Source organism: Nycticebus coucang, chromosome 12 (genome assembly GCF_027406575.1).
Source record: "Nycticebus coucang isolate mNycCou1 chromosome 12, mNycCou1.pri, whole genome shotgun sequence".
Classification (NCBI taxonomy): Eukaryota; Metazoa; Chordata; class Mammalia; order Primates; family Lorisidae; genus Nycticebus; species Nycticebus coucang.
Genome location: NC_069791.1, coordinates 25,693,339 through 25,719,752, shown reverse-complemented (window position 1 = coordinate 25,719,752; position 26,414 = coordinate 25,693,339). Strand labels below are relative to the sequence as shown.

At 38.4% G+C, this 26,414-nt stretch overlaps 1 protein-coding gene across 1 annotated transcript in view; it reads right to left on the bottom strand.

Annotated features, from left to right (window-relative positions):
- SLC2A13 (solute carrier family 2 member 13) overlaps positions 1-26,414 on the bottom strand; it is a 361,921-nt gene that overhangs the window by 63,462 nt on the left and 272,045 nt on the right. The window contains exon 7 of the mRNA XM_053557369.1: positions 11,064-11,189. Coding sequence (XP_053413344.1) covers positions 11,064-11,189 — 126 coding nt within the window. The remainder of the gene's footprint in view (positions 1-11,063; positions 11,190-26,414) is intronic.

Here is a 26,414-nt window from a genome sequence, read left to right as displayed (position 1 = left end):
CAGTTTCTGGACTTAAAAAGTAATGCCCAGAGGCATGTGACTCTGAAAATATTATGGATAGATGGAACTCAGAAACACATATAGCTAAAGATCTTGAAGGGAATAATAAAGCATAATGCCTTCTATTCAAGAAGAAATATGAAAAAAAGCACAATTTAAAAAGTAAAACGGATCAACACATTCTATATTAGACAGTCTACTCCCACCTGTTAATTTATGCTGGCAAAAATAATTTTGAGTTATACTATTATTAATTAAGAAACATGGGGAAGCGCCTGTGGCTCAGTTGGTAAGGCGCCGGCCCCATATACTGAGGGTGGCGGGTTCAAACCCGGCCCCGGCCGAACTACAACAACAACAACAAAAAAAAAATAGCCAGGTGTTGTGGTTGGGCGCCTGTAGTCCCAGCTACTCGGGAGGCTAAGGCAAGAGAATCGCTTAAGCCCAGGAGTTGGAGGTTGCTGTGAGCTGTGTGAGGCCATGGCACTCTACCGAGGGCCATAAAGTGAGACTCTGTCTCTACAAAAAAAAAAAAAAAAGAAACATGGGTGGAGGTTTTTCTTTTTTTTTTTTTTATAGATTTAGATTTTTATTAACTTTCTATTAGGAATAATTTAAACTTTCTATTTAGTAATAACTTTAGATTTACAAAAAAGTTGCAGAGTTCCCATATAGTTCTCATTTAGTTTCAGTTTCCCCTAATGCTATCATCATGTTACCATAGTACATTTGCCAAAACTAAGAAAAATACATTAACATACCACTGTTAAATAAACCCCAGAGGCTATCTGAATTTTACCAGTTTCCCTACTATGTTTTTGCTGTTCCAGGAACCAAGCCAGAATACCCTTCTGTATTTCATTGTTATATGTTTTCTTAGTCTCCTTCTGTAATTATCTGTACCCTCATACCGCCTCCATCCCTTTGACGAAGGCTATGCTATCTAGAATCCAATATGTTTAATTTAACACAGTCTGCATTACAGCGTAGGATCCCCTCAATATCATGGGAAAATTTTGAAGTTCATTCTTTGTACCACACTATACACTTCTGCAGAAGCTTAGAGTGATGTATTCACCACCACAATACCGTACAGACCAGTTTCCTCACTTTAAAATTCCCTCGTGCCATCCATTTGTGGTCAATCCCTTCCATTTCCTCAAACTCCTGGCAGCAAATGATCTGGGTTTTGTAGTCTTTTTAGAACGTCACATAAATGAAATCACATATGTAACCTTTTGAGTCTGGCTTCTTTAACTTGGAAAAATGTTTAATTTTGTCTGTATTTTGCATGAAGCAATAGTTTCTTTTTATTATTGAGCAATAATTCATTCTATGGATGTACCATAGTTTATCCATTCACTCACTGAAGGACATCTAGATTATTTCCAACTTTGGGTGATTATAAATAAAGCACCAAATATAAACATTTTATACATAGGTATTTTTGTGAGCTTTTTTTTTTTTTTTTTTTTTAGTTTACTTGGGCAAATAACAATGGGGTTGCTAGATCAAATGGCAAATACAAGTTAAACTTTATAAGAAACTGTCAAACTTTACCAAAGTGGCCGAACCATTTTGCATTCCAGCAGTGAAGGAGGCTCCCTGCTGTGCTAAATCTTTGTCAGCATTTGGTATTGTTACTTTTTGGTTTTTGTTCTTTGGGGATTTTTTGACAGGGTTTCCCTCATGTCACCCTGGGAGGAGTGTAGTGGTGTCATTATAGCTCACAGTAACCTCAAACTCCTGGGTTCAAACATTCCTCCTGCCTCAGCCTCCCAATTAGCTGGGACTGCAGGCATCTGCCACCACATGTGGATATTTTATTCTATTTTTAATAGAGATGGGGCTCAAGCAATCCAAGCTGGTCTCAAACTCCTATGCTCAAGCAATCCACCTGCCTTAGCCTCCCAGAGTGCTGGGATTACAGGCATGAGCCCCACTGCTGGCTATATTGTTAGATTTTTTTAAAAAGGCATCTTAATAGGTATGTGGTAGTATGTCATTACAGTTTTAATTTGTAAATCTTCAATAGCTAGAGACAGTGAACACTTTTAATGCTTATTTGTCATCCACATATCTTTTTTGGTGAAGTATGTGTTCAGATCTCTTGGCCATTTTTTAATTTAGGATGTTTGTTCACTTTTGCTGAATTTTAAGAATTCTTCATATAGTCTAGATATAAATTCCTTATCAGGTATTTAATTGGAAAATACTTTCTCCAAATTTATGGGTTGTCTTTTTATTTGCTGATCAGTATTTTTCACAAAGTATAGTTTTAATTTTGATAAAATTTAATTTATTAACTTTTTCTCCTATGTATTATGTTTTTGGTGTCATATGGAAAAATTATTGCCAAATCCAAGATTTTATAGATTTGCTCTTATGTTTTCTTTTAGAGTTTTAGAGTTTTAAGTCTTCATTTAGATCTATGATGTATTTTGAGTTAATTTTTGCATATCTTGTGAGGTAAATGCCAAAGTTCATTCTTTGCATAAGGATAAGCAACTAACTGTTCCAGGATTAACTGTTTTAAAAAATTATTCTTTCCTTATTGACTTGCCTTGGCATCTTTTACTGAAAATCAATCGATCATATATAAGTGGGCATATTTTCAAATTCTCATTTGTTCCACTGACCTATAGATCTTCCTTAGGTTAATACTGCACTGTCTTCATTACTAAAACTTTATAGTTTTAGCTTTATAGTTCTACAATTCTTAAAATATAATGTGAGTCCTACTACTGTGTTGTTTTTAAACATCATCTTGGGTATTCTAGATCTTTTGCATTTATATGTAAATTTTAGAATCAGCTCGTCAATTTCTACAAAATTTTGCTAAGATTTTGTTTGAGATAGCATTAAATCTAAATGTCAGTTTGGGGATCATTAACATCTTTAAAATATTCAGTCTTCTGATCCATGAATAGGATATATCTGTCTGCTAATTTAGATCTCTTTAAAATCTCTGAGAATAAGGTGTTTCTTTTTTTTTTATTTTTATTTATTTATTTATTTTATTTTTATTGTTGGGGATTCATTGAGGGTACAATAAGCCAGGTTACACTGATTGCAATTGTTAGGTAAAGTCCCTCTTGCAATCATGTCTTGCCCCCATACAGTGGGACACACACCAAGGCCCCACCCCCCTCCCTCCATCCCTCGGGTGGAGGTTTTTCTATCCTTTATATGAATAATTGATAAAAGCTATGTCATTCCTGTACATGAATACCTTAAGATATCTCTTTGAAAACTTGTTTTTGAAAGAAGTTGTAAAGGGAAAATCCTTCTTTTTTGTTCTTTAGCATAATTCTGTAATATACTTGATCTTATGCTATCACGATAGATGTATTGCTTTCTTGACATACCAGTAAATATTTTGAGGAAATGTTCTGAATATTTCCTTCAATGATTTTTAGCTAGGATTTAAATAATTTTATTCATTCATGGGGGCAAGACATGATTGCAAGAGGGACTTTACCTAACAATTGCAATCAGTGTAACCTGGCTTATTGTACCCTCAATGAATCCCCAACAATAAAAAAAAAAAAAGTTAAAAAAAATTTTATTCATTCATTCATTTATTTTTAGAGATAAGGTCTCACTGTGTTGCTCAGGCTGGCCTCAAACTCCTGAGTTCAAGTGATCTTCTGACTCAGTCTCTTAGTAGCTGAGACTACAGGTAGATGCTACTTCACTTGGTTTCTTCCAGTAATCCTTAGAAAGTATTTTTCAAGTAGTATGGCAATATGTAGTATACAGCAACATACTTGAAGTACAAGTTTAAGCTTTATTTAAAAAAAATTTTTAGTATTTTAATTAGTACCAGGTAAACATTAACTTTGTGTGTTAATTAAAATGATATGATTTTGCCTTTTTCTTTTACAGGTTTCCTTTCCTGGAATTAAGTATGGATATAGAAGAGTAATTCAAAGGAAGGGACTGGAACATCATACCCTCTCATTTGGAATTGCAGTAATTTCAATGCCGTACATGTTTACTGTTTTTGTTTGTTTGTTTCGAGAAGGGTCTTACTCTGTTTCCGAGATAAGAGTGCAGTGGCATCATCTTAGCTCCCTGCAACTTCAAACTCCTACACTCAAGCCATCTTCCTGCCTTAGCCTCCTAAGTAGCTGGCAATGCAGGTACATACTACTATACCTGGCTCATTTCTCTATTTTTTGTAGAAATAGGGGTCTTACCTAGGCCAGCCTTGAACTTCTACACTCACGCAATTCTTCCACCTCGGCTTCCCAAAGAGCTGGAATTATAGGTGTGAGCCTTCATGCCTGCCTGTTTTTATAATTTTTGATCGAATGCCCGAGGCATACAAAACACCAAGAGTTTAAAAGTAGTGCAGAACACAGACACTGGAATTTATAATTTAGAAGAGAATATGCATCCAAACACAGATTGCCATAGACAGTCAACTGTGATACACGCACTGGTTATGTAAGTGTCATTTGTATTCAGGGGCTGGGGTAGTCCTGGTTAATTAGCTTCCCCAGTGGCAAATTTTTCTCCGTAAGTCTGATTCATATCAAAAATAAGTCTTAGCAACTGTCTGATGCTCAATCAGTTTTTTTCTGGCAGTGGTCTTACAAGACAGCAGGATAAGCAACCTGGTGGCATGGGACAGATTTATTCAGAGGTGAGAGGACCACCTGTCCAGGAGGGTCTCCACCTGGAGGCCATGCTCAGAGTTTGGGGTATTCTTTCCCTTTCTTGTACCTATATTCAATCCACATTAGTTGCCAGGTGTTTCTTTCATAAGTGCAGGTTAAATTATTCTTCTAAGGACAGGCTTTGTTTAAAGATTTAGGAGAGCTGAATCCACGCTGAGGTGGCCTTATTTTCTGGAAATCCCTGGGCCAGGGTTAGCAATCTCCAGGGCAGGAAACCTCACACTGCTAAGTGACACATAGTGTTAGCCCTGCAGGATGCTTACGCGGGCCTTATAGCTATCATTAATCTTGTAGGCATGACATGTCGCCCGCAGTATGCCACAACGCGGAAGTGTGAGAGGACAGCAGGAGATAGAATAAGCATCGTTTCACTGTTTTCTGGGGCTCAGCAGAGACACTGCAAAGAAAAAAGGACATGCAATCTGAGCAAAAAATGATAGAATTCAGGCAGAGATCAAAAAGAGGAGAAACGGGGTACATTCTAGTTAGAAGGTGTAGCACAAGGACAGAAAAAGGCAGAAAATCATAACAGATATCATGGCGGTAGGAGGGGGTTTCGCCTGGCTAGAAATCTGTGTGGGAGAGTGATGAAATGCTGGGAAAACAGGCTGGGTGCTGTATCAGAGTGCAGCTTTGAGAAAAACATCTCTGCTGAATGAATACGATAAACAAAGAGTTGCCAAATAGGGACTCTATCTAGCTATTTCAGTGTTTTTAATTACAGGGCTAAAATGCCATATTACAGGAAACAAATACTGAATCAGCACATGAGGAACATATCCCTCATTAGAAATACTATTTATACAGGCAGGAGGTTTGAAGTTCTTGGATGGATCATTTATGGCTTTGAGTATATGGAGAGCCGGGAGGTATGGAGGTGGATTGATGAGTAGATGCAGATGTGCAAATGAAAGTACATGGATGCACTGCTCTGTTAGGAAGTGTTTGTTCTAATACAGAAAGCACGTAACACCGGCAAATCTAAGTAAAAGAGAAAACTGAATCACAATAGTTTTGCATAGGGCATAACATTTTTACAATTCTCTGAGGAAGTGCTCTTATTTAATCTCCATAGTAATCATATTATTCAACACGGCAATTATACTGTTCCCATTATATAGGTATGAAATGGGGCTCAGAGGCTCAGGCTCAGTGCCACATAGGAGGTAAATGAAAAAAGCCCAAATCTCAAACTATCTGAATCTAAAATATGTGTCTTTCTATCACTCAATTGTTGCTCTCCCAAAAGAGGAAAACTCACTGGCCGTCTGACTTTGAGGAAACCATGGAGACCCTGTAAGCCTCACTGTCCTCCTCTGTAAAATGGGAAACAGATATCACACTTATTCCACAAAGGTTCTGAGTTGGTTTGGGAAAGTCAAATTTTTTCTAGAAAACTTTCCATTGTACCTGTTTTCAAATACACTGGAGAACATTATTCACCCTTCTGTTATGATTTTAGAAATCTTTACTATTATATGTCTTTTTTCATTATAAATATTATCTGTGTTTTTTCTCTCTTCTCACTAGAGGTTTCTACATTTTTTTTTTTTTTTTGGTTTTTGGCCAGGGCTGGGTTTGAACCCGCCACCTCTGGCATATGGGACCAGCACCCTACTCCTTGAGCCACAGGTGCCACCTGAGGTTTCTACATTTTATTGGTCTTCCCTAAGAACCAACTTTGTTTTTTGTTGTTTTTTTTTTTAATGTTCTCTAGTATTTCTTTGCTTTGCATTCCTCCCCAGCCCTGACCTTTTGATTTCCAAGCCTACTCTATAGGCTTATTCTATGTTCTTTTTTTGTTTGTTTTTGTTTTTTGAGATACAGTCTTACTCTGTCACCCTGGGTAGAGTCCCGTAGCGTCATAGCTCACAGCAACCTCAAACTCTTAGGCTCAAGTGATCCTCTTGCTTCAGCCTCCCTAGTAGCTGGGACTACAGGTGCCGCCCTGACCCCTGCCCCACAATGCCCGGCTAGTTTTTCTATGTTTTGTAGAGATGAAGTCTCCCTCTTGCTCAAGCTGGTCTCAAACCCCTGAGCTCAAGCAATCCATCTACCACGGCCTCCCAGAGTGCTAGGATTACAGGCGTGAGCCACCACGCCAGTTTCTATGTTCTAATTCAATTATATTATGTATGTATCTGCTTAGTGATTGGTTTTAATGTCTTGTTTTCCATTATGAGTTCTCCTTAACCCATTAATTAAGTTGCATTTTGTGTGTTGTTTATTTTCAGTTTCCAAATTAAACTAGAAGGGGTGGTTAATATCTTCCTATTGTCTGGCAATTTTTTCTTGTTTTTTGGTTCGAGAACATGGCCTTGCATGACATTATCTGGATTTACTTAGAGTTTACTGATATCTATAGAGACATCTATGTAAATTTATTGCATTCATTTTTTATGCTTGAATTTAGTACATGTACTCAGAAAGAATTTTCTGTTTACTCAAAAAGAATGAAATTTTCTATTCATTATTTAGTTCATATGAAGTTTATAAATTTGTCAAATTCTCTAATCTCTGCTTATTTTTTATCTTCTTGACTTGGCAAGAAGAATCTTTTCATTCCTGTTATTTCTTCTCTTGTAAACAGCATACAACTGTATTGCAAAACTCAACATGAGGATCTATGCCTTTAGTAGATGTGTTTAGTTTATTTTCTAATGTAGTAATAGTTACATTTAGATTTAATTCCGTGGGTTTGTATGTGTGTGTGATTTCTTTTAATCATAGTTTTTTCTGTAAGTTCCCCCTTCCCTGCTTTCACTATTTTGATTCTTTTGTTTTTGCCTCTATATAGATCATAGCTTTAAGAGATTGCACTTACATTCTTAACACCTAAATTCAATGAGGTAAAAATCTAATTAGTTCCTATTTTACTGAAAGAAACAAATAAAACACTCCCCCCGAGAAAACCAATAAAAAGGCCCTTAGAAGGCTTTCCTCTGAAAGTTCTTACACCATATTCTATGTTATTTATCTAGCATATCAGCTTCCCAAGCTTTAATTTTTTTGAGAATTTGCTAAATTATAACATATTTTATATATATACACATATGTATCGAACAAATCACAAGTTCAAACAGCTGTCATTATAATCGAAAAAAATAACACTATTTCCTTTAAATATATCATTTAAAGTCTCTTTGTTCTTCTTTTTTTATTTTTTCCTGTAATGAAGCTTCCTCAGGTATTCATCTGTCCATCTGTCTCACCTGACGGCTTTCTCAGCTTCATTAAGTGGTATAGTTTGTACATTTTTTTTTTAAGACAGAGTTTCACTTTGTCACCCTTGGTAGAGTGCCCTGGTGTCATAATTCACAGCAACCTCAGCCTCTTGGGCTCAAGTGATTCTCTTGTCTCAGTTGCCTCAGCCTTCTGAGTAGCTGCAGGGAACACAGGTGCCCATGGCAATGCCTGGCTATTTATAGAGAAGGGGGTCTCACTCTTGCTCAGGCTGGTCTCGAACCTATGAGCTCAGGCAATCCACCCGCCTCGGCCTCCCGGAGTGCTGGAGTAAGCTATCACGCCCGGCCCTCGTTTGCACTTTTTGACTGTCCTCCTTATTTACCAAGAGTTGCTTTTCACAGATCTCTCGTGTGTCCTGCATTCTGGATAACGGCAGGTTCACTCCTCACATGGCTCTATGAACGTTTCCAGTTTAGATTCCCCTTTGAATTTAGTATTTTTGATATTCATGTATCTCAGCTCACGGTTCCTACTTTGGAAATGCAGTGTGAAACTAGAGTGTACGCTCTCCACAGCGAAGGCTCCTGGTTTTGCTTTCCACTGGAAATACCAAGTGAGCAGCAAAGAAGTGGTAGGGTTTGCCGAGGCCAGTCTGTTTAGACAGAATTTTTCTTGTCCCTATTTCAGAGCGTGGAGGCAGCTTCATAGCTCCAGAGGCAAGGCCTGGAGCTTTCTCTCCCTCAGCACTGAAAGAGGGCTGCATTCTCTTCTGACATTCCTATGTGGGCTTACCAGTCTCACTCTCACTACGGTACTTGGGGATTTCGCTCAAGTTCAGCTGCATGTAAACTTGCATTTGCTGTGTGTGGGAGGTGTGTTGGAGGTGTGGGGGGCAGGGAGTAATGAGCAAGAGGAGATTTTCTTTTTTTTTCTTTTTGCAGTTTTTTTTTTGGCTGGGGCTGGGTTTGAACCCGCCACCTCTGTCTTATGGGGCTGGCGCCCTACTCCTTTGAGCCACAGGTGCCACCCCAAGAGGAGATTTTCCTGCATTTACTATATTTTCTAGAAGTCTGGTAACTTATTTTTTTTTCAATTTTCATTCCAATTTAACTACAGAGATATAGAAAGCACCCTGATAGACTTTTAAAGTCTTGTTTCCAACTAATCATTATAGTTGATTATAGGGACAAAAGGTTTTAATTATTTTGACAATTGCATTTATTAAAATTATCATACTATTTCCATCATAAATGCTGTCACTATTCCCCTGATGTCTTTTTAGGAAACAGCTACAGTTACAGATCAGGATATATAATTATGATTTGCCTCAATGCCTGACCTTACGGTATCTATAAATAGTTTCTCTCTCATGTGAATCCAGTTTTGTGGTAGATTTTGCCCTAAGAATGCTGTTCTGGGTAATTGTATAGAATCTACCAGGCAACCAACAAAAATACACTGAATGCTGTTTTACCGACCAGTAGAAAATCTGTTCTAGCGACTTCTCCCGGTGAGCACATACTGCTCTTTCTGTTCTCTGACTAGAGAGCCTGAGGTAACCAACAGGGGGAATGGCCACGCTGGGAGAGTGGTCGTTTCATGCAGGCAACAGTGAGAAAATACAGGTGTTTCTTTCTTTCTTTTTTGTTTAAGACTATTCTGAGAATATGAACATCAAAGTTATCTGTGGGTTTTTTAAAAGTTATTTTTATTTTTTCTTATAGGTATTACCTGTGCCTCACTTTTCTCTAACAGTTTATGCAGTCAAGGGATAGTGGTATAGAATGTACATAAAATGTAAACCTAAGTTGTTAAATTAGTCTTTTTGAAATGAAGAAATTAATAAAAGTTATAATGTTTGCTAGTCGCGAAGAGTAAGAATAAAACTTCTGTTTTGAGGCCACCAACAAGAAACCTTTCTAAACTGGAAAGGAGAGAAGCATCTAATTTTAGTGTTTCCTTATTAGATTTCCAATAGGTTTATAAATTAATTTTGTGAAATACAGAAAACTACAAGATACGTACCAGCTTAAAAGATTTTACAACATTTTTATAATTTTAGACTAGTAAGTTCAGTTTATTTTTTTTCCTGGAAAAAACCAAAACCCTAAGGGTTTAAAGCTGTGAATTAGTACATCTAGAAATATTTAATGAATTAACTCGCTAATGAAGTTTGGCTGACGAAAATTATACACTGGCTATTTTTAAGACAGGCTCTGTTAAGTGTTCATCTTAAATAACAATTGCACTTCTTTTATATATTTTTTGTAATTAGTGTATTAGTGGTCTGGAATTTTACTCAACTTTAATAACATCAAACTTTCTTTAGTTTTTTTTTTTTTTTTGAGAAATTCTGTGATAAAATGATTAATGAGAACAGCACAATGATTAATACTAACACAATATACTTTTTAGCTCCTAGGAGCTCTGAGGAGATATAAGACTTATTTACAAATTTCATAGTCTCAGTACTATGAGGTGGACAGGGTAAGAGCATATTATTTTTTATGGAAATTTAAAACACAAAACGGGGTTAAAGCCGTGTCAAATGACATCAACTCATTTTATGTGTCTATGACTATGACTATTTAGTTGATATATATGGAGAATATTTATTCCATCCAAATATTTCAATTGTGGATATTCAACATCATCAGCCAATGTGTTCTAATAAAAAGAGAAACATGCCCTCCCAGACTGGTTCTGTGCCAACAATTGCCAACTTTTATTCTTATTTTGCTTAAATTCTCTGAACCCTGGAAAAGGATTCTAGGAAAGAAGTAGTTCAACAAAAAGAATTTGATGTGATATTACTTCATTTTGACTTTACAATTTTCTATCTTTCACTTAAGTTTGGGTGTTCGGAAATATATACACAGTGGGAGAAATTTCCTTGGCCGAATCTGGGAACACCTGCCTAAAACTGAAAATCCACGCTCCTACAGTTTATTAGGTGAGTCAGGTCTGAAATTGGAATCTCCAAAAGCCTAGGCCTGAGTGCTTTCTACTCTGAGTTTGTGAAACACACAATAAAACACTTTGCAGTCACTGACCCCAGGACTTTACTGCAAAGTAAGTATTTATGAATGCCGGTTTAAAAGAACCACTCTAAGCGCAGATACTTGCAAAGCTAAACTAAGCCTCATCCTGAAACTTTATTATACATTCCTGTGTAAGCAATGAGTGACTTACCTGCCCCATGCTGCCTTATTTGTAGACTCTTCACTAACAGGGACACAGGAGGAGTCAGTGACAGTTGATGTATTCATCTTGTAGCAGAAACCGCAGTCTGGATCTAACATACATTCATTACAGTAACTGAAAAACAAAAGAGTTACAATTACAATGGAAGAGACAACTGGTGCTCACTGTGTATTAAATTCCCTTTCCACTCTCTTCTGTCGTAGGCTTGGGGCCATGCGAGTCATTCTGGCCAAGGCAAGTGCCCTGTGCCCAGGGCAGGTAAGAGCTGGGTGGTCTCTTCAATCTGTACCTTTCTGGGCTACAGCACTTTTGGACCACTTTGAGATGAAGAAGGCTTAGATGTGGGAGACTGTATGTGGAAGGATACTAGTTAACCTGGGGGCAAATAGACCTTTGCTTTCCTAAATAACTGAAACAGAATTGAGATTTGCTACCGAACAAATCTGTCGACTGGCCCATCTTGATCTAAACTTGACTGGTTCCAAATTGTATCTAATATATCCCTCAGATACCATCTATTTTAAAAATTAGAAGGAGTTTTTATTTTTTCTTGCCCAATATGTATCCCAAAAATAAACAGTGAAAAAAATCACCGTACCCTAGTTAAAATGACATTTATTAAAAAGTCAAAAACAATAGATGCTGGCATAGATACAGAGACAAAGGAATGCTTATACATTATTGGCAGGACTGCACATTAGTACAATCTCTATGGAAAACAGTATGGGCATTCCTCAAAGAACTAAAAGTAGACCATTCGATCTACTTAACCCAAAAGGAAAAGAATTTTACCAAAAAGGCACCAGGACTTGAATGTTTATTGCAGCACAATTCACAGTTGCAAAGATGTGGAATCAACCCAAGTGCCCATCAATTAATGAGTGAATTAATAAAATGTGGTATTTGTATACCATGGATTACTATTCAGCTATAAGAGAAAAGATGAATTAATACCTCTTGCAACAATGGGGATGGAACTGAAGACCATTCTCCTAAGTGAAATCTCAAGAATGGAAAAACCAACGCCACATGTAAATTGGAACTAACCAATCAGCACACACGTGCACAGAGGGAAGTAACAGTGAGTGGAAAGCAACGGGGACAGGCGGAATGAACCAACCTAATGGATACTATGGATGCGATTTGGGTGATGGGCACTGCTACAGCCAGGACTCAAGCATTACAAAAACAGTCCAAAGTAACCTAAAACATCTGTACCTCCTTAATGTTTCAACGTTAAAAAAAAAAAACTAAAAATATTATCACCCAAATATGGCCATTGTTAACATCTTGGTGGACATCTGTACTATTAACAAACATCTTAAGCATCACTATGTATTATTCATAATTTAAACAAGTGGGTGTGGGGAAAAAAGGCTAACCTTCCTCTAAGCTAATCACAGCTGCTAGTTGGATCAAAAAGCCATATCAATTAATCATGGCTCACTTGACAGCAGAATCCTGGCTACAGGGAAACTGTAGAGGCAGAAACCTTTAGAGGGCAGGGTTTACGGACCCAAGCCTATAGTGTGCTCACGGAAACAGTGTTCTCCCTGTAACACGGTCATTTGCTAAACAAGTCTGGAGCACTTCATACGTGGCAAGCACATGCAAGGCACTGGTGACACTGAAGATGAATAAGCCAAAGTCCCTGCTCCTTGGTAGAAAAAGGGCAAGAATGAGAAACAGATGTGTAAGTAAAAATGGCAACATAACAGGAAATGGATAAATCAGAGGATAGGGAAGATCAGCAGTTCTTTTGTTTTCATAATCACCTGCCTCAAACATCCAAAGGACACAGGCCTATATTCGTTTTGACCATAAGAGCTGCTAATAATTTCAGAGGTGATTATTTGAGCTAAATCATAAAAAAATCTGCCACACAAAGAGGCAGAATAAAGGAATAGAGAACTGCTTATTTTACTTCAGAGATCAGTCAACACAGACTTATTAAATATCTGCTATGTACAAGTAATTACACCACGGGTTATGGAGGAGAAACAGGTCATCTGAAAAAGATACCTGAAAGGCCCACAAGTTGTTGAAAGGAATAGAAAGGACAATATTTCTTAATCCTCAAAATCAAAATATCTCTTTGATTCATTTAACTAAAGGTGAAAACACTGGCACTGTTTAGAAATTAGATTTATTATCATGTCAGCCTCCTCTTTTAAACTTTTCCTTTGGTAAACAGTCATCCCTACTTTTGAATGGACTTTAGCCCTAGACAAAAAGCAAAAGAGAGGCCTTTCAAAACCTACTGAAAGGTTAATATATGTTAGAGAGGTGATTCAGTACTATAAATATAAAACTGTCCACACCTGTGATAGGCACAATAAAAATCAAGAGATCAGAAGTACACTGAGCTGATGGCTTTGAGAACCAGACTAAGTTAATTTTAAAAAAGAAGGTAATTTCTACTCGTATTTTGCTTTTTGTGTAGTCTACCAATATGAGGCTAAATCTAACAACACTAATTATTCTAGTGGCCGTAAATGACACTCATTTGGGAAGGTTCAACTCACCCATTTGCAGATAAGTAGTTTTCTACTTTATTTCTCTAAAAACATGTCATCCCTATAAAAGTCCAAAAAGCTTAACAATAATAAGGCCAATAGTTACTGAGAACTTACTGTGTGCATGTCAGACATGGGAGAGGTTATTCATAATGAATAGTCTCCTCCATCACTCATCCAAGCATCCCAATCTGACCACAGCTGCCCACTTCTTCCAGCTTGCTTTTTACATGATCACCCCATGGCCTACTGTGTGTCAGGCACTATTCCAGGTACAGGGGCATATTGGTGAACAAAACAGAGTCCTGCCCTCATGGAGCTAATTTGGGTCTGAGACCTTCTGATGACCACCAGTTAACTGACCCCTCCACTAGGTCTCTATTCATTAGGTTTTCTATTTCCTTAATCAGCTTATTGACCTCAGCCCATCATTTCAAAATCCAAAATTTTCCCATTCCTCTATCATTCCATCCCACCAATCTGGCAAAATTCCTAGCCCTGTATGAATACAAACACTTGCCTTTTGTGTGCATTCACCCACATAGCTAAATGTAGCTGAATGGAAAAATCAGAGGATAGGGAAGATCAGTAGTTCTTTTGTTTTCATAATCACCAGCCTCAAACAGACCCTTGCCAAGCCTGAAATTTTTAGTAACTTTCTTTAGTTAACTGTACACAAAGACTATTTCAATTACATGAAAGCGATCTCGGTTCTTTTTCACTTTCTCCAAAACTTCAGTGATCTATTTTCCTGTACTCTCTGAGGATGACTACAACTTCAGAAAAAGTAGAAAGAGAAACCACAGAGAAAACAGGAAGCAGCAGAGAGCAACTTTATTATCTCCGCAGTAAAGAACACACAAACTAAATCCTATCCTCTTACCCTCCAGTTACAAAGAGAAGCTGTTCTTCTTGCCTAAGAGCAACTTCTTAAGCTGGGTTTTCTTTCCATTCCATCTCAGTCCTTTTTAATCGGTGCCCCTTCTTTTTCTTAGTGTCTTCAGGTGAAACTTTAAGTTACTGATGGGATAGCTCTCTTCTCATGGGCACGTAATGCTATGAATTTCCCTCTGTGCACTACTTTAACTGCGTCCCGCCTTTGTGACATTGTGTCTTCATTCTTATCTACCTCAAAGCATGTTCTAATTTCCTTTGTTTCTCGTTTGCCCAATAAGCTCTTTACAAGTGTGTTGATTTTCAACTATTTGTTCATTTCTCAAGTTTATGTTAATAATTCCTAATTTTACTCTACTGTGATTGAAAAATATACTTTGTTTGATTTTAGTCCTTTTAAATTTACTGAGGCTTGTCTTATAAACTAGCACATGGTCTACCATGGAGAATATTCCTTGTGCACTTGAGAAGATCTGTATTCTGTTGACACTGGGCAGAATGCTCTATAGATGACTATTACTCTACATGGTTTTAGTTACTATGTAATCTTACAACATCTCAGTCCCCTGGTTTCTAACAGTCTTCACCTCTCCTTAACCTCATCCATATCCCAGACATTTTCATCATCTATGACAAGGGTCAGCAAACTACATACAGCCTTTGGGGACAATCTGGCTGGCCCACCACTTGTTTTTGTAAATAAGGTTTTACTATAACATGGCCATCCCTCTTTATGTACTTATTGTTTATGACTGTCTTCGTGCTTTTCAAGGGCAGAGTTGAAAAGCTGTAACAGAAACCATATGGCCTGCATAGATGAACATATTTACTATCTGCCTTTTACTACTCCCTCATCTCGAAGACATACACAGATCTCATATGCAGATATTTCACCCAGGTCCTTCAAGCTTCCTCACTTTCTTATTCCAAGAACAAGCGCTCTTCTACCTCAAAGGAACCTTCAGCACTCCTTCCACTGTGATCTTTCACTCACTTCATGGCTTTGCTGCCTTGTCTATGGAACCTTCTTAGTAAAACTCTTCAACCATTCCCACCAGATCCCCAACGTCCTCATTGTTTAGTTTCTTCTATTGCAGCCATCCTACAAAACTTCATGTTTAGCTCTTTCCAACCTCCTTTTCTCCCTCTCCACATACAGGCTACTCTGTACTGGTGGAGAAATGACACAACCGGGCACACTGATAAAAATACACACTCATTAGTATTCAACCTTGGGTGGATACTCACTGCTTCCAGGAAAATTTTCTCTGTCCCTAACAGGTAACATTCTCCACTCCTACAACTGATAGTCCAAACACCATGACTGTCCTCCACAAATCTCTCAGAAGATGGCTTTGTCTTTGTCAGGGCTCAGAACATGATACCCCAAAATATGGCACCTTGAAGATCACATCCTAATCTTTTCTTCCCACCTACTGGCACCTCTGAAGCGGTCATCCAGAAAGGAACTTTTCTGACTTATTTCTTCTGACAGCAGGCCATTCCTGTTCCTGTTCTTCCCTACGCCCAGAGGCCAAAAAGACTCTGGGTACGCAGACCTCTCTGAATTCCCCCCTAGTTTATTACCATTAGATAATACCTTTTGGTCCTCCACTCAAACTTCTGCAAAACTGACCATAAAAATAACAAGATTTTCCCCGGGCCTTTGGGGCTTCATTTCTGAAGGCTCCTGTGTCACATAAATCTTTTCTTTCAGATTCTGAAAAGGAGGTGTTCAAGATCATCTCTGGACTAAAGCTTTTAATCTCACTTCTCTGGCCATCACCAGGGCCAACTCATGTACCCATTAGTTTATTGTCTTTCAGACCTTCTCAGAACATACTCCATGGCTTTATGTGCAGGCTAAAGCTTTTCCTATATTAAGAAAGCATGAAAAACTGTCCTTCCTGCTACACAATACTGCCCCTCCATATGGTTCACAGGTTCACAAAGTGAAAGGAGCCCAAGTATTAAAAAGTGCTCACTTTCGTTGCTGTCCCAGGGAGTGGGCCGCTGTGCGGAAACTGACATTGTATTTGTCTCTTATCTGGACGAAGCCTCTTATCTGGACTTAGAGCCTCTCAGGCTTCTGGAATCAAGACAAGATTTCCTGTCACTCACTCATGCTTGACCTGGAACTTTCTTTCATCATATAGACTATTTTATGGCAAAATTCTTTGAAATATAACATTTCCAACTTCCACTTGACATTTAGAAGGTAACAAAAAACTTTAAAAATCCGGAGGAATCTGCTAATCGACCTTTTACAGAGAGCATATATCATAACTGTGGCTTTAACAATGGCATTTTAAAAAGGAACAACTTATAGAGGTAACTATTTTTCACTCATGTTTTGCTCTTTAACCCTTTCTTGGATAACACCTGATGAATTTATGTGCTATTTCCTATATGTAAAAACTGAGACTTTAGATACATTGGTACAAAATCAATGCTCATAAGAATATTCTAAGCATAGAGTAAAACTTTTTTTTGCTGTTGATGAAAAGCAGACATTAGGCCTGTTTGTCCCCTTTCTCAGGGTGACCTGGGCTAACTAAATTTTAGACTTCACATTTACCATCCCAAGAGCACACACCCTCTAAGAAGCCACCCAGTGCCATGATTCTACATGAAAGAAAAAGACAGAAATACGTAGGCCCTAACCCTAAATTCACATGAACTTTAACAACATGAAAGCCTGTTTTCACTTGGGGAGATTAGAATATGGCCAATGAAGCTTCTCTCCTGTGAGATGTGGCTGCTGGGAGAATTAAATGCAGAGTGTAACAGCAACCCAGAAACAGATCAGGAAGTCTGTAATCCAGGCAGTAATTACAATTACAACCAAATGGTTCTTTTCTTGCTGGTTAGAAGAAAGATTTAACTTTTCAATCTCTGACCTTTTCTTTTTAGAAAGGGGAAACAGTAAGTATTCACATATTTAGAACAAAACTAGTTCCTAAAAATGTTTCCAATTAAAGTATAAAAGAGCAGAACAAAAGGCAGCTTAGTGTCTAAGGGAGAGAAAGGATAGAACGCCTAGTTTTGTTCAATTGTTTACATGTTTCATGTAGCACCCAGGGTCTTAACCAAATGTACCCTCTTTTTTTTGTCTTTAACAGATCTTTTTAAAAAACGGATTTGGGTTAATTTACAATATGTTTAGATTCTACTCTGTAAAGTCGGGTGTGAACTCAGCCTTCTAGAAAACGGTCCATTTGTTTTTAAGTATGTCTCATTAAACTCAATGAGATGGAGAATTAAGAACACTGGTCTTAAAATGCCTGTCTCTGGTATGCCCTAAATTTCAGACAATCAATGACAGCAAACACAGATACAGGGTGATGGTTGTCACAGGTCCACTTCCACTGTCTGCAGGTCACTGCCCACTCACTCATGAGCGTAACACCCACTTTCTACAGCAATGTCACTGCTTCCCCTGGCAGCTATTGCAAACCTCCCATACTCTACTGTCTCTTTCCTCACTGTCCCCATCACCTTCACCAGGTAACTCGGAGTCCACAAGAACCCTGCCCCTGTTAGGGGGAACTCCGTGCCTTGCTTGGAGCCCTCTGAAGCACAGATTTCTGCAGTAGTATTCCCAAAACACCAGCCTTCCTTCCCTTCCAGAATGTAGATGTAAGGTGATTCCTTCCCCCCATTTTAACTGTGCAAGTAGGAAGCTCCTGAGAATAAGCATGAAGAAAAATTCTTGACCACTTGAGTAAATGGTTGGAAATCAATGTAAAAACCCAGAGGCCTACTGGAGCAAAGCATGCCTCCCTGCTCTCTTAAAGCGGCTTTTCCAGAGACTGCCAAGTGATCTTCTCATCCTTGACGCTGAGCACTTTGCTGTCTTTTTCCTTATTTATAATTCTTTAAGATTTCTAAAATTTTCCCTCTTTCCTAAAATGTTCTCATCCCTTGAGCTGCATGACATGATTCCCTGTGCGTTTCCCTCCTCTGCCTGCTGCATCTTAGTCTTTTCTTTCTGTTCTAGGCAATCTCCTCTCAACTTCTCTGGGAAACATTAACGTCACACGCTCCTTACTATAACCAATACCCTGAGACTCCATGCCCTGTTTCTCTACTATGTTTTTCTTCTGTAAGTGCCAGACCCATATTTCCCACTGCCCAATTATCCGGATGTTTCACAAGTATCTCAGACTCCACACCCCGAAGGCTTAATTATTGGCTTTCCTACCAAACCCACGGTTCCTTTCGTGTCTCCCAATTTAAAAGCCTAAGCTTGATCTTAGAGCACTCACACGTAAATAGCTACCAACTTATCAGTTCCATTGCTCAAGTGTGTATAGTTCCTGTATTTTCCATTCTTGCCCTCTCCTGTCTGAACTCTTCCAGTAGGTTTGTAATGAGCACTCCCCCTTCCAGACCCTTTCACTCCACCCTTTACATTGCCTTACATGTAACCTGATCAGACTTCTGATTAAATCCTGTACTAGCTCTCCACTGCCTAGAGCAGGCGTCCTCAAACTTTTTAAACAGGGGGCCAATTCACTGTCCCTCAGACCGTTGGAAGGTTGGACTATAGTTTAAAAAAAAAAAAATGAACAAATTCCTATGCACACTGCACATATCTTATTTTGAAGTAAAAAACAAAACGGGAACAAATACAATTCACACTGCCTCATGTGGCCCGCGGGCCGCAGTTTGAGGACGTCTGGCCTAGAGTGTGAAAACCAAACTCATTAGTTTGATCTAGGTAGCATGATATGTCTACCTTGTCTGTCTCTTCTTGCTATTTCTCCACAGGTGCCATGGGCTCTATCCAGTCTAGAGGAACCACAAGAGGTAGAATATGACATGCTGTCAAGTTTTTATACGTTTTTTTCTGTCTGATCGGTTGCTTTCCACCTTATCTTTCCTATACTTTGTTTCTGAACTCGCATTTGGCATCACGTTCTCTATGAAACTCCCTGACCCCAGCAGAACTCGCTGCATCGCTGTGCTGGCAGAGGACCACAATTCTAGCGTTAGTATCACCCATTGCACTTGTCTCTCTAAGGGTCTGTGATGGATTTGCTTTCCTGCGCTGCACTGTAACCTTCTCAGGGAAGAGAATTTTGTCCTCAATAAGACCCTGACTAAAGATATAAAAGTCACTTCCATTGACAGCAGATTTGGTAGTTTTCTCCATAGTTCCATTGGAGAAGTTATACCTCATTCTCATCTTAGTCCATTAAGATAACAAGACTGAAGCTTGAATTGAGCTATAAATTGCTCTTTACAATTAATGACCTGTGGATCAAATCCACACAGAACTGTGTGGAACTCTCTGAAACACTGTCATATGAAGGAGCTATGGAAATTTCACCCCAAAGTATGAGTCCCTGGTATACAGCATATTTGGAATTAAAGGTCATTCAAGGTCAAGAAACACTGAGGAGGCCTTCCCTCTATCTGCATAAACTACACTGGCTTTATCAGAGTATCAAAAGGGATCATTGATTCCCCTTCTCCCTTCTTGTCACCTCAAAATATTTCAGAAATGAGGGTAGAGAATGTAGGTGGACCTAGCCAAATCATGTGGGTTACATGCACCTGTCTTGCAGGCTCATCTACAAGTCAATCAATTCTCCCCCATCATTTTGTCCTCCCCAGCAACCATTTATGCCCTATACTCCTCAATCTCACTCCCCACCCCCCAAAGGCCTGTATAAAGATATCTGAACTCCTTTGGAAAACTGGGCTATCGGTCTGTGATTTCTCCCCATGCGCATAGAAAATAAATCCTTTCTCTTATTAATCTGCCTTAATTGGGAGTTGATCTTTCAGTCAACTTTTAGGGGAAAGTGCAAGTTTCCCTCTGCCCTTCATATATTTCTCACCTCTTCTCCTTAGTAGTTGAGGCTAAGAGCCAATCGATTCCTGAGTCAGAAGCAAAAAATTTTAAGGCAGTGAGGACTACTGTTTAAAAGCAATCAGGCTCCTGCTCTGATTAAAAAACTGGCTCTAGCACTATTAAATGGGGCAAATTTAGTCTCATGGTTACAGTGGAGTTTTTGTTATTTAACTTTTTTTTTTGCATTGTAGGTTCTAAATCCCAGTAACTGATTGTCTAATTTTCTCAATAAATTATTGGGTTGATTCTTTCATTTTTTTTTCCTCTAGAAAATGTACCAGTGAACTCTCTGACAGGCAGGGAAGAAGAGAGCTCCATCTGCCAAGCCTATCGACTCCACTGAGGTTAAGTGTTTTCCTAGTACATGAAATGAATTTTTGATGAATATAGTTAAAAACAAGCCTCAATGCTAAGTTTGTAAATGTTAAGATGACATTTACCCAGACATGTGTTTATATACATATGTGTGTACATACAGGAACATACATGTGTGCATAATACATACATATACACATTTACATACAACTTTTTTGGTCTTGATAATTTGAGAGTAAAATCACATTTGCATAAAATTTGTTCAACACATACCATTTAGTAAGCAAAATGTATATTTTCTCTGTGATAGCACATATTTTCCATTATTGAGGGCAGAGGAAAGAAATGTCACAAGGAACATTTAAGAGACTGGAATTTTTAGGTGTGCAAACAGATCAACTAAGTCAGTCTGTGTTTGTAGACATTAAGAGGATTTTGAGGGTGAATTTTATCATGAGCCTCATTATGGTTATATCACAGTTTCCACATGGAGAGACTATATTCTATAATTCCTTGCTCTCATTTGAGCCTTACATTGGTTTTATGAGGCAGGCTGTATATTCCGGTTTTTACGGATGAGATCTCTGAGACGTAGAAAGGTTAAACTATCTGAGCAAGGTCACAGAGCTAAATGGCGGCAGAGCTGGGCTTCAGACCAAAGGATGTTGATTTCAAATGTCCAGATTTTTATAAGAAGGTTATTTAAAGGAAAACAGGCTTAGCAATACAAAGGAAATCAGCAAAAATTAAAATTAGAAAGAAAATAAGGTTTTCACAGCAGTAGAAAATGCACAGATCACTTTAACACCCATCTGGTCTTTCTAGAAGCTTGGTGAAGAACGCAGCAGTCCTCTGATTCTACAGATAAGGAGACCGAGGTTCAGAAAGCTAGGAGACTCACTCATGTCTCCAAGGAAGGTTCTTGGATTCAAAGCAGATATTTATTCTACTTAGCCTTTGCTTTGTTGAAATTTAGAGATAAGCCACTGAGAGAACTGGTTGGTTTAGTGACGATTCTGACACTGTGACACTCTGATAGATTCAGACCCTCCCCATGGTCTTTACAGACTACGAGGCACAGTAACACTGCCCAGCAAAATAGAGGCAGAGAGTAAAAACACTTCCTGTGGAAAATTAATTAAAGTATACAATTCTGCAATTTTTAATGTATTCATAGTTGTGCAACTGTCGCCACTATCCAATTCCAGAACATTTTTGTCACCCAAAAATAAATCCTGTATCTCCCAATTCCCACTTCCCATTATTCCCTGGCAATCACTCATCTACTTTTTGTTTCTGGATATTTCATATGAACAGTATCACATAATAAGCACTTTTTGTTCTGTGCTTTCCCCCAGCATAATGTTTTCAAGGTCTGTCTATGTTATAGCATGGATGAACACTTCATTTCTTTTTTATAGCTACATAATATTCCATTATAGGATATGCCATATTTTGTGTATCCATCAGTTGATGAGACATTTGGGTTATTTATACTTCGGGGGCTATTTTGAAATAGCCACATATGTTTTCAATTCTCTCGGGTATATGCCCAGGAGTAGAAGCGATTGGCAACTCAGATGGTAACTTCATATTTAACGTTTTGGAAAACTGACAAACTTTCACTCAAGTCTATTTTTTGACACTTGATCTTCAACCAAGAAATAGGTACAGAAGTACTCAATTTTCCCAAATTAATAGTAGAAATTTTCATTTGAAGAATTTTATCATTTTTAACGGGCATCACTAAAGGAGATGTTTTTCAAGATAACAATGCTATCTGTTATTTATAATAGTAGTGATACAACAAGCAGAATGAAAATTCCCTGTGGATTTCTTTAGAAAGAATGACAGGGAACCTTGGTCCCAAAGCAGCAAATACACTGTGGAAGACACAAATAATTTCACTAATATCTGCTTGCCTTCCATTCTGAGGAATATAGAGAGTTACAGTTTCTTGTCCTCTTGAAGTTCGTAGTGGAAGCTGGCTAGTTGTGGCCAAGCCACGCCAGTAGACGTAACAGCTGTAGGCCAGAGCCTTTACCAGCTGGTCCTCAGCTCTCCGGCTCTACACTTCACCTTTGTGATGAATCTTGAAGCCTTAAAGTCAGAACTGACGTTAATATATAGTGCAGCCACCATTAGCCTGGGTCCCTGAGACATGAGCAGAGTCTTCTGTTGCTTTAAATCCCTAAGATTTTGTCATTACTGTTGTTATATCAGTAACACCTATCTTTCCTGACTGCTGTACCAGCTGAACTTAGTTTCTGTGTCATTCTGGTTATGAAATACAATATATGATCATTGGCACAGTCCTATGTCATCAGGAGGCTTTTTTAAAAAATCAGAGCACGAACTGATCAGTATGTTGTTGACACATATTCTACCAGAAGGTCACAGAGTTTTGCCAAAATGAAGAATAAATAAAAATAATGTAAGAGCACAGTTTTATTTAGGGCTCATTATCACCATTTGAAAATTATTTTTTTATCAGCCTTCTTTAATGACTTTATGACTGGATTTGTACCCTGGCTCCTAAAGGCTGTAAAATACACAGACCCCCTCGAAATGCAGCTACCTACCTTTTCACATTACCTGATAGGAGGTGCCTGCATATTTCTGCACAGTGCTCCTAGAACCGGCTTTTCTACTTCCTGAGAACTTTTTGCTATTTCAAGCCGTAGGAGAAGTAGAGAGTTCTTTGTTCATAGTAAGGACTCTGGAGTTAAAGTTTAATTTAATCACAACACTGAGGTTACACATTCTTTGATCAGCATTGTACTATTTTTAAATGTAACAGTAAAATGATTACAGTGAGCAATTCATAAATATCCTTCCATAAACATTTGCTCCTTTAGCAGCAGAAACTTCTCAGAATTAGAAAATAAAAGTTCAAAAGCATCTCGTGGTGTCCTTTTTAAGAACAGTATAATTTAATCAATGAAGAAAGTGCAGGGTCTGTAGCTTAAGTGTTTTGTATTCAGTCTCCAGGAAGACCAAACTCATGTAAGCATATTTGGATCTACAGTTATACACATAGCTCCAGGCTACTTCAGGTGTACGGAGAGAGGCAGATCAGATATGAACTTAATTCTTGGTCTGAGACTCTCATGGACTTCGGAAATTAAAAGGAAGATAAAGAAATACTTAAAGAAGAAAACATTTCTTAAGTAGTTAATTTTTGCTTGAAAGATTATAAGAATTCTGTCTCCATTAAAATATGCTTTAGATAACTCCTCCTAAGATGAACTGAATTTTAAAGACTATGCAGTTTTTAATATGGATTTATGTAAATGTGTGACTTAAAATCAAAAAGAAAAATTAAACCAACATACTTGATAAGTAGTAAAAAATAACTTCTGGATGATGAATTTAGAAGTGGGAATCCATTTTTATTCAGAATTAACTTATTACTGGGTGGAGTTTCGCAAACTGAAGTTTGAGTATTTACTGTCTGCATTCTTTCTATATGGGCAGTCACATTGCCTTTAATACTTTTTCTTACGTCAACATAAACACATCGGTTGTTTTAAAGTGAGCAATCCATATTTTTTTAACCTATCAGAGCAAAAACTTATAAATTGCCTCTCTTCCAGGGACCCATTTTTATTAGTTTGCTTTGGTAATGGTTCTGTATTTTGATGGTTCTGTATTTCAGTGTTACCCAATTATCTCCCCATGCACCAAGAAAGAACCTGGGTAACCAAATGTGTTTTTTTTAATCAAACATTTCAACACCTGGCACTAGGCTTATCACACTGTCAGTGCTTCACACAACAAAATCTAAAGACATTACTGACCGCTCGGCTTATCACTTCTTCCACAGTGGCTGGTAAGGCTTTCTGACTTTCATAGAAAATTGTAAGTTGAACGTGAAGGACAAAGTGAGTTTTGCTTGGAGGGTGAGAGAAACAACCGGCCCCTGGAGCCCTGGAGAGATGTTTGATTTGGAAGCTGTGTCCTATGATGGAGATGAAATGAGATTGCTCGGGAGTCATGCTGGGTATCATCCTGTCCTTCGAAGGCAGAAACTAAGCACGCTGAGTGTAAGCAAGTGTGTTAGAACTAGACCCTGCCATACTCACAGAATTTCATGAAATTAAAAGAATTGCAAGTGGAGGAAACCAAAAGGAATTAGTAAAGGGGTGTCAAGGGTGGATCAAAATACTAAGGTCAGCATACAGCGATTCTTCTCTGCAAGGAAAACATTTAGGTCTTCACATGTATGGTCCATTTCCCTAACTAGAGGAGGAAGCTTAGAAGAGAAGAGAACAGCATTCACTGTCTTCATTTTTTCATATGAGTAGACAGATACAGCCTAACTTGCCTAAAGGGTGTTACTTTGTAAGTGCATCTCATCTATATTTGCTTCTTCCCTTACAGGACTTTTCCCATTTTCATCTACCTTTGTAACCTTAAAACATCCAGAACAAATAAACACAATGAAATACAAACCAATCATTCAACTTAGATGCTCATATTTGAAACCAGGTGGACAAGATCATTCTGCTCCTAGGAAAAGCAAGGTCATGGTAGCTCATGCCTGTAATCCTAGCACTCTATGAGGCTGAAGCAGGTGAATATTTTGAGTTCAAGATCAGCCTCAGCAAGAGTGAGACCCCATCTCTACTAAAAAAATTAACTGAGTGATGTGGCAGGCATCTGTAGTCCAGCTACTTGGGAGGCTGTTCAGGAGGACTGCCTGAACCCAGAAGTGTGAGGTTGCTGTGAGCTGGACCGATGCCATGGAACTCTAGCCTGGGCAACAGTGATTTCATCTCAAAAAAACCCAACAGCAACAGAAAAGGAAAACCAAGGTGGTAAACACTTGAAGCTCCAAATAGACCATAACTTCTGAAAAAGGATTCTCAGAAAAAGAATTTCAATTTCACTGAACTAGTAGAAATAAATCAACATAGGTATTTTTAGGCCTACTGGCTTTTGATCATAAGGAATTATTGTCTGCTTCCCAAAGGGTATGTGACACCCTCCCCTGGGCAACAGGAGAATAGCACTGTTTAACTAAGTAAATTTCAGAATGAAGAGGGGAATAGTTAAGAGAGGGGTTCTCGAAAATGACAGAGCTATCTTTCTAAGTTAAGGATTAGTTCTACTGTTTGCTACAGCCATTTGTCTTCTAAAAATCACTTAACTTCATTAATCTTCAGTGTCACTGGTAAAATGGGCGAAATAATAGCATCTATGTCAGTCTTGCTGAGAGATAAAAGGGAACTCATGTAAAGTTCTTAGTAAAGTGGCTGGCACAATGGTAACCACATGATAAATGGCGCTGTCGTGACCATTCCCTTTGAGCAGATGAGCAGATCGCTCATTTTAAACAAACACAACAAAGGACAGCAATGTTTTAAAGTCGAAGGACATAAGACAAATAAAAGCAATACTAATGATTCTTTCTTTCTTGCAAAGCTGGAGGTAGAATGTTTAAGACAACCACCTTTCTTGCCACCTGCAAAGCTGACCTTAGACTTCTAATGACTATAAAGAGAACTAAACCATGCAATTAAGTGAAGCCCTATTTGGTTAACTGGCTCGTCCTTCCTGCTGTTAACCATTCATAAATGTCCCATAAAATTAACAATTCTCTGGCTCTACTTTGTGTTGAGAACTGGAAGTGGTCAAGTCCTTACATGCACTCTTCCTCCGCCTGGTGTGCTTCACAGACATGCTGGCCGAGCTCCTGCCACCATCCTGGACCGTGGGGTGAATTTGTGAAGGACGCCTGTCGTCGGG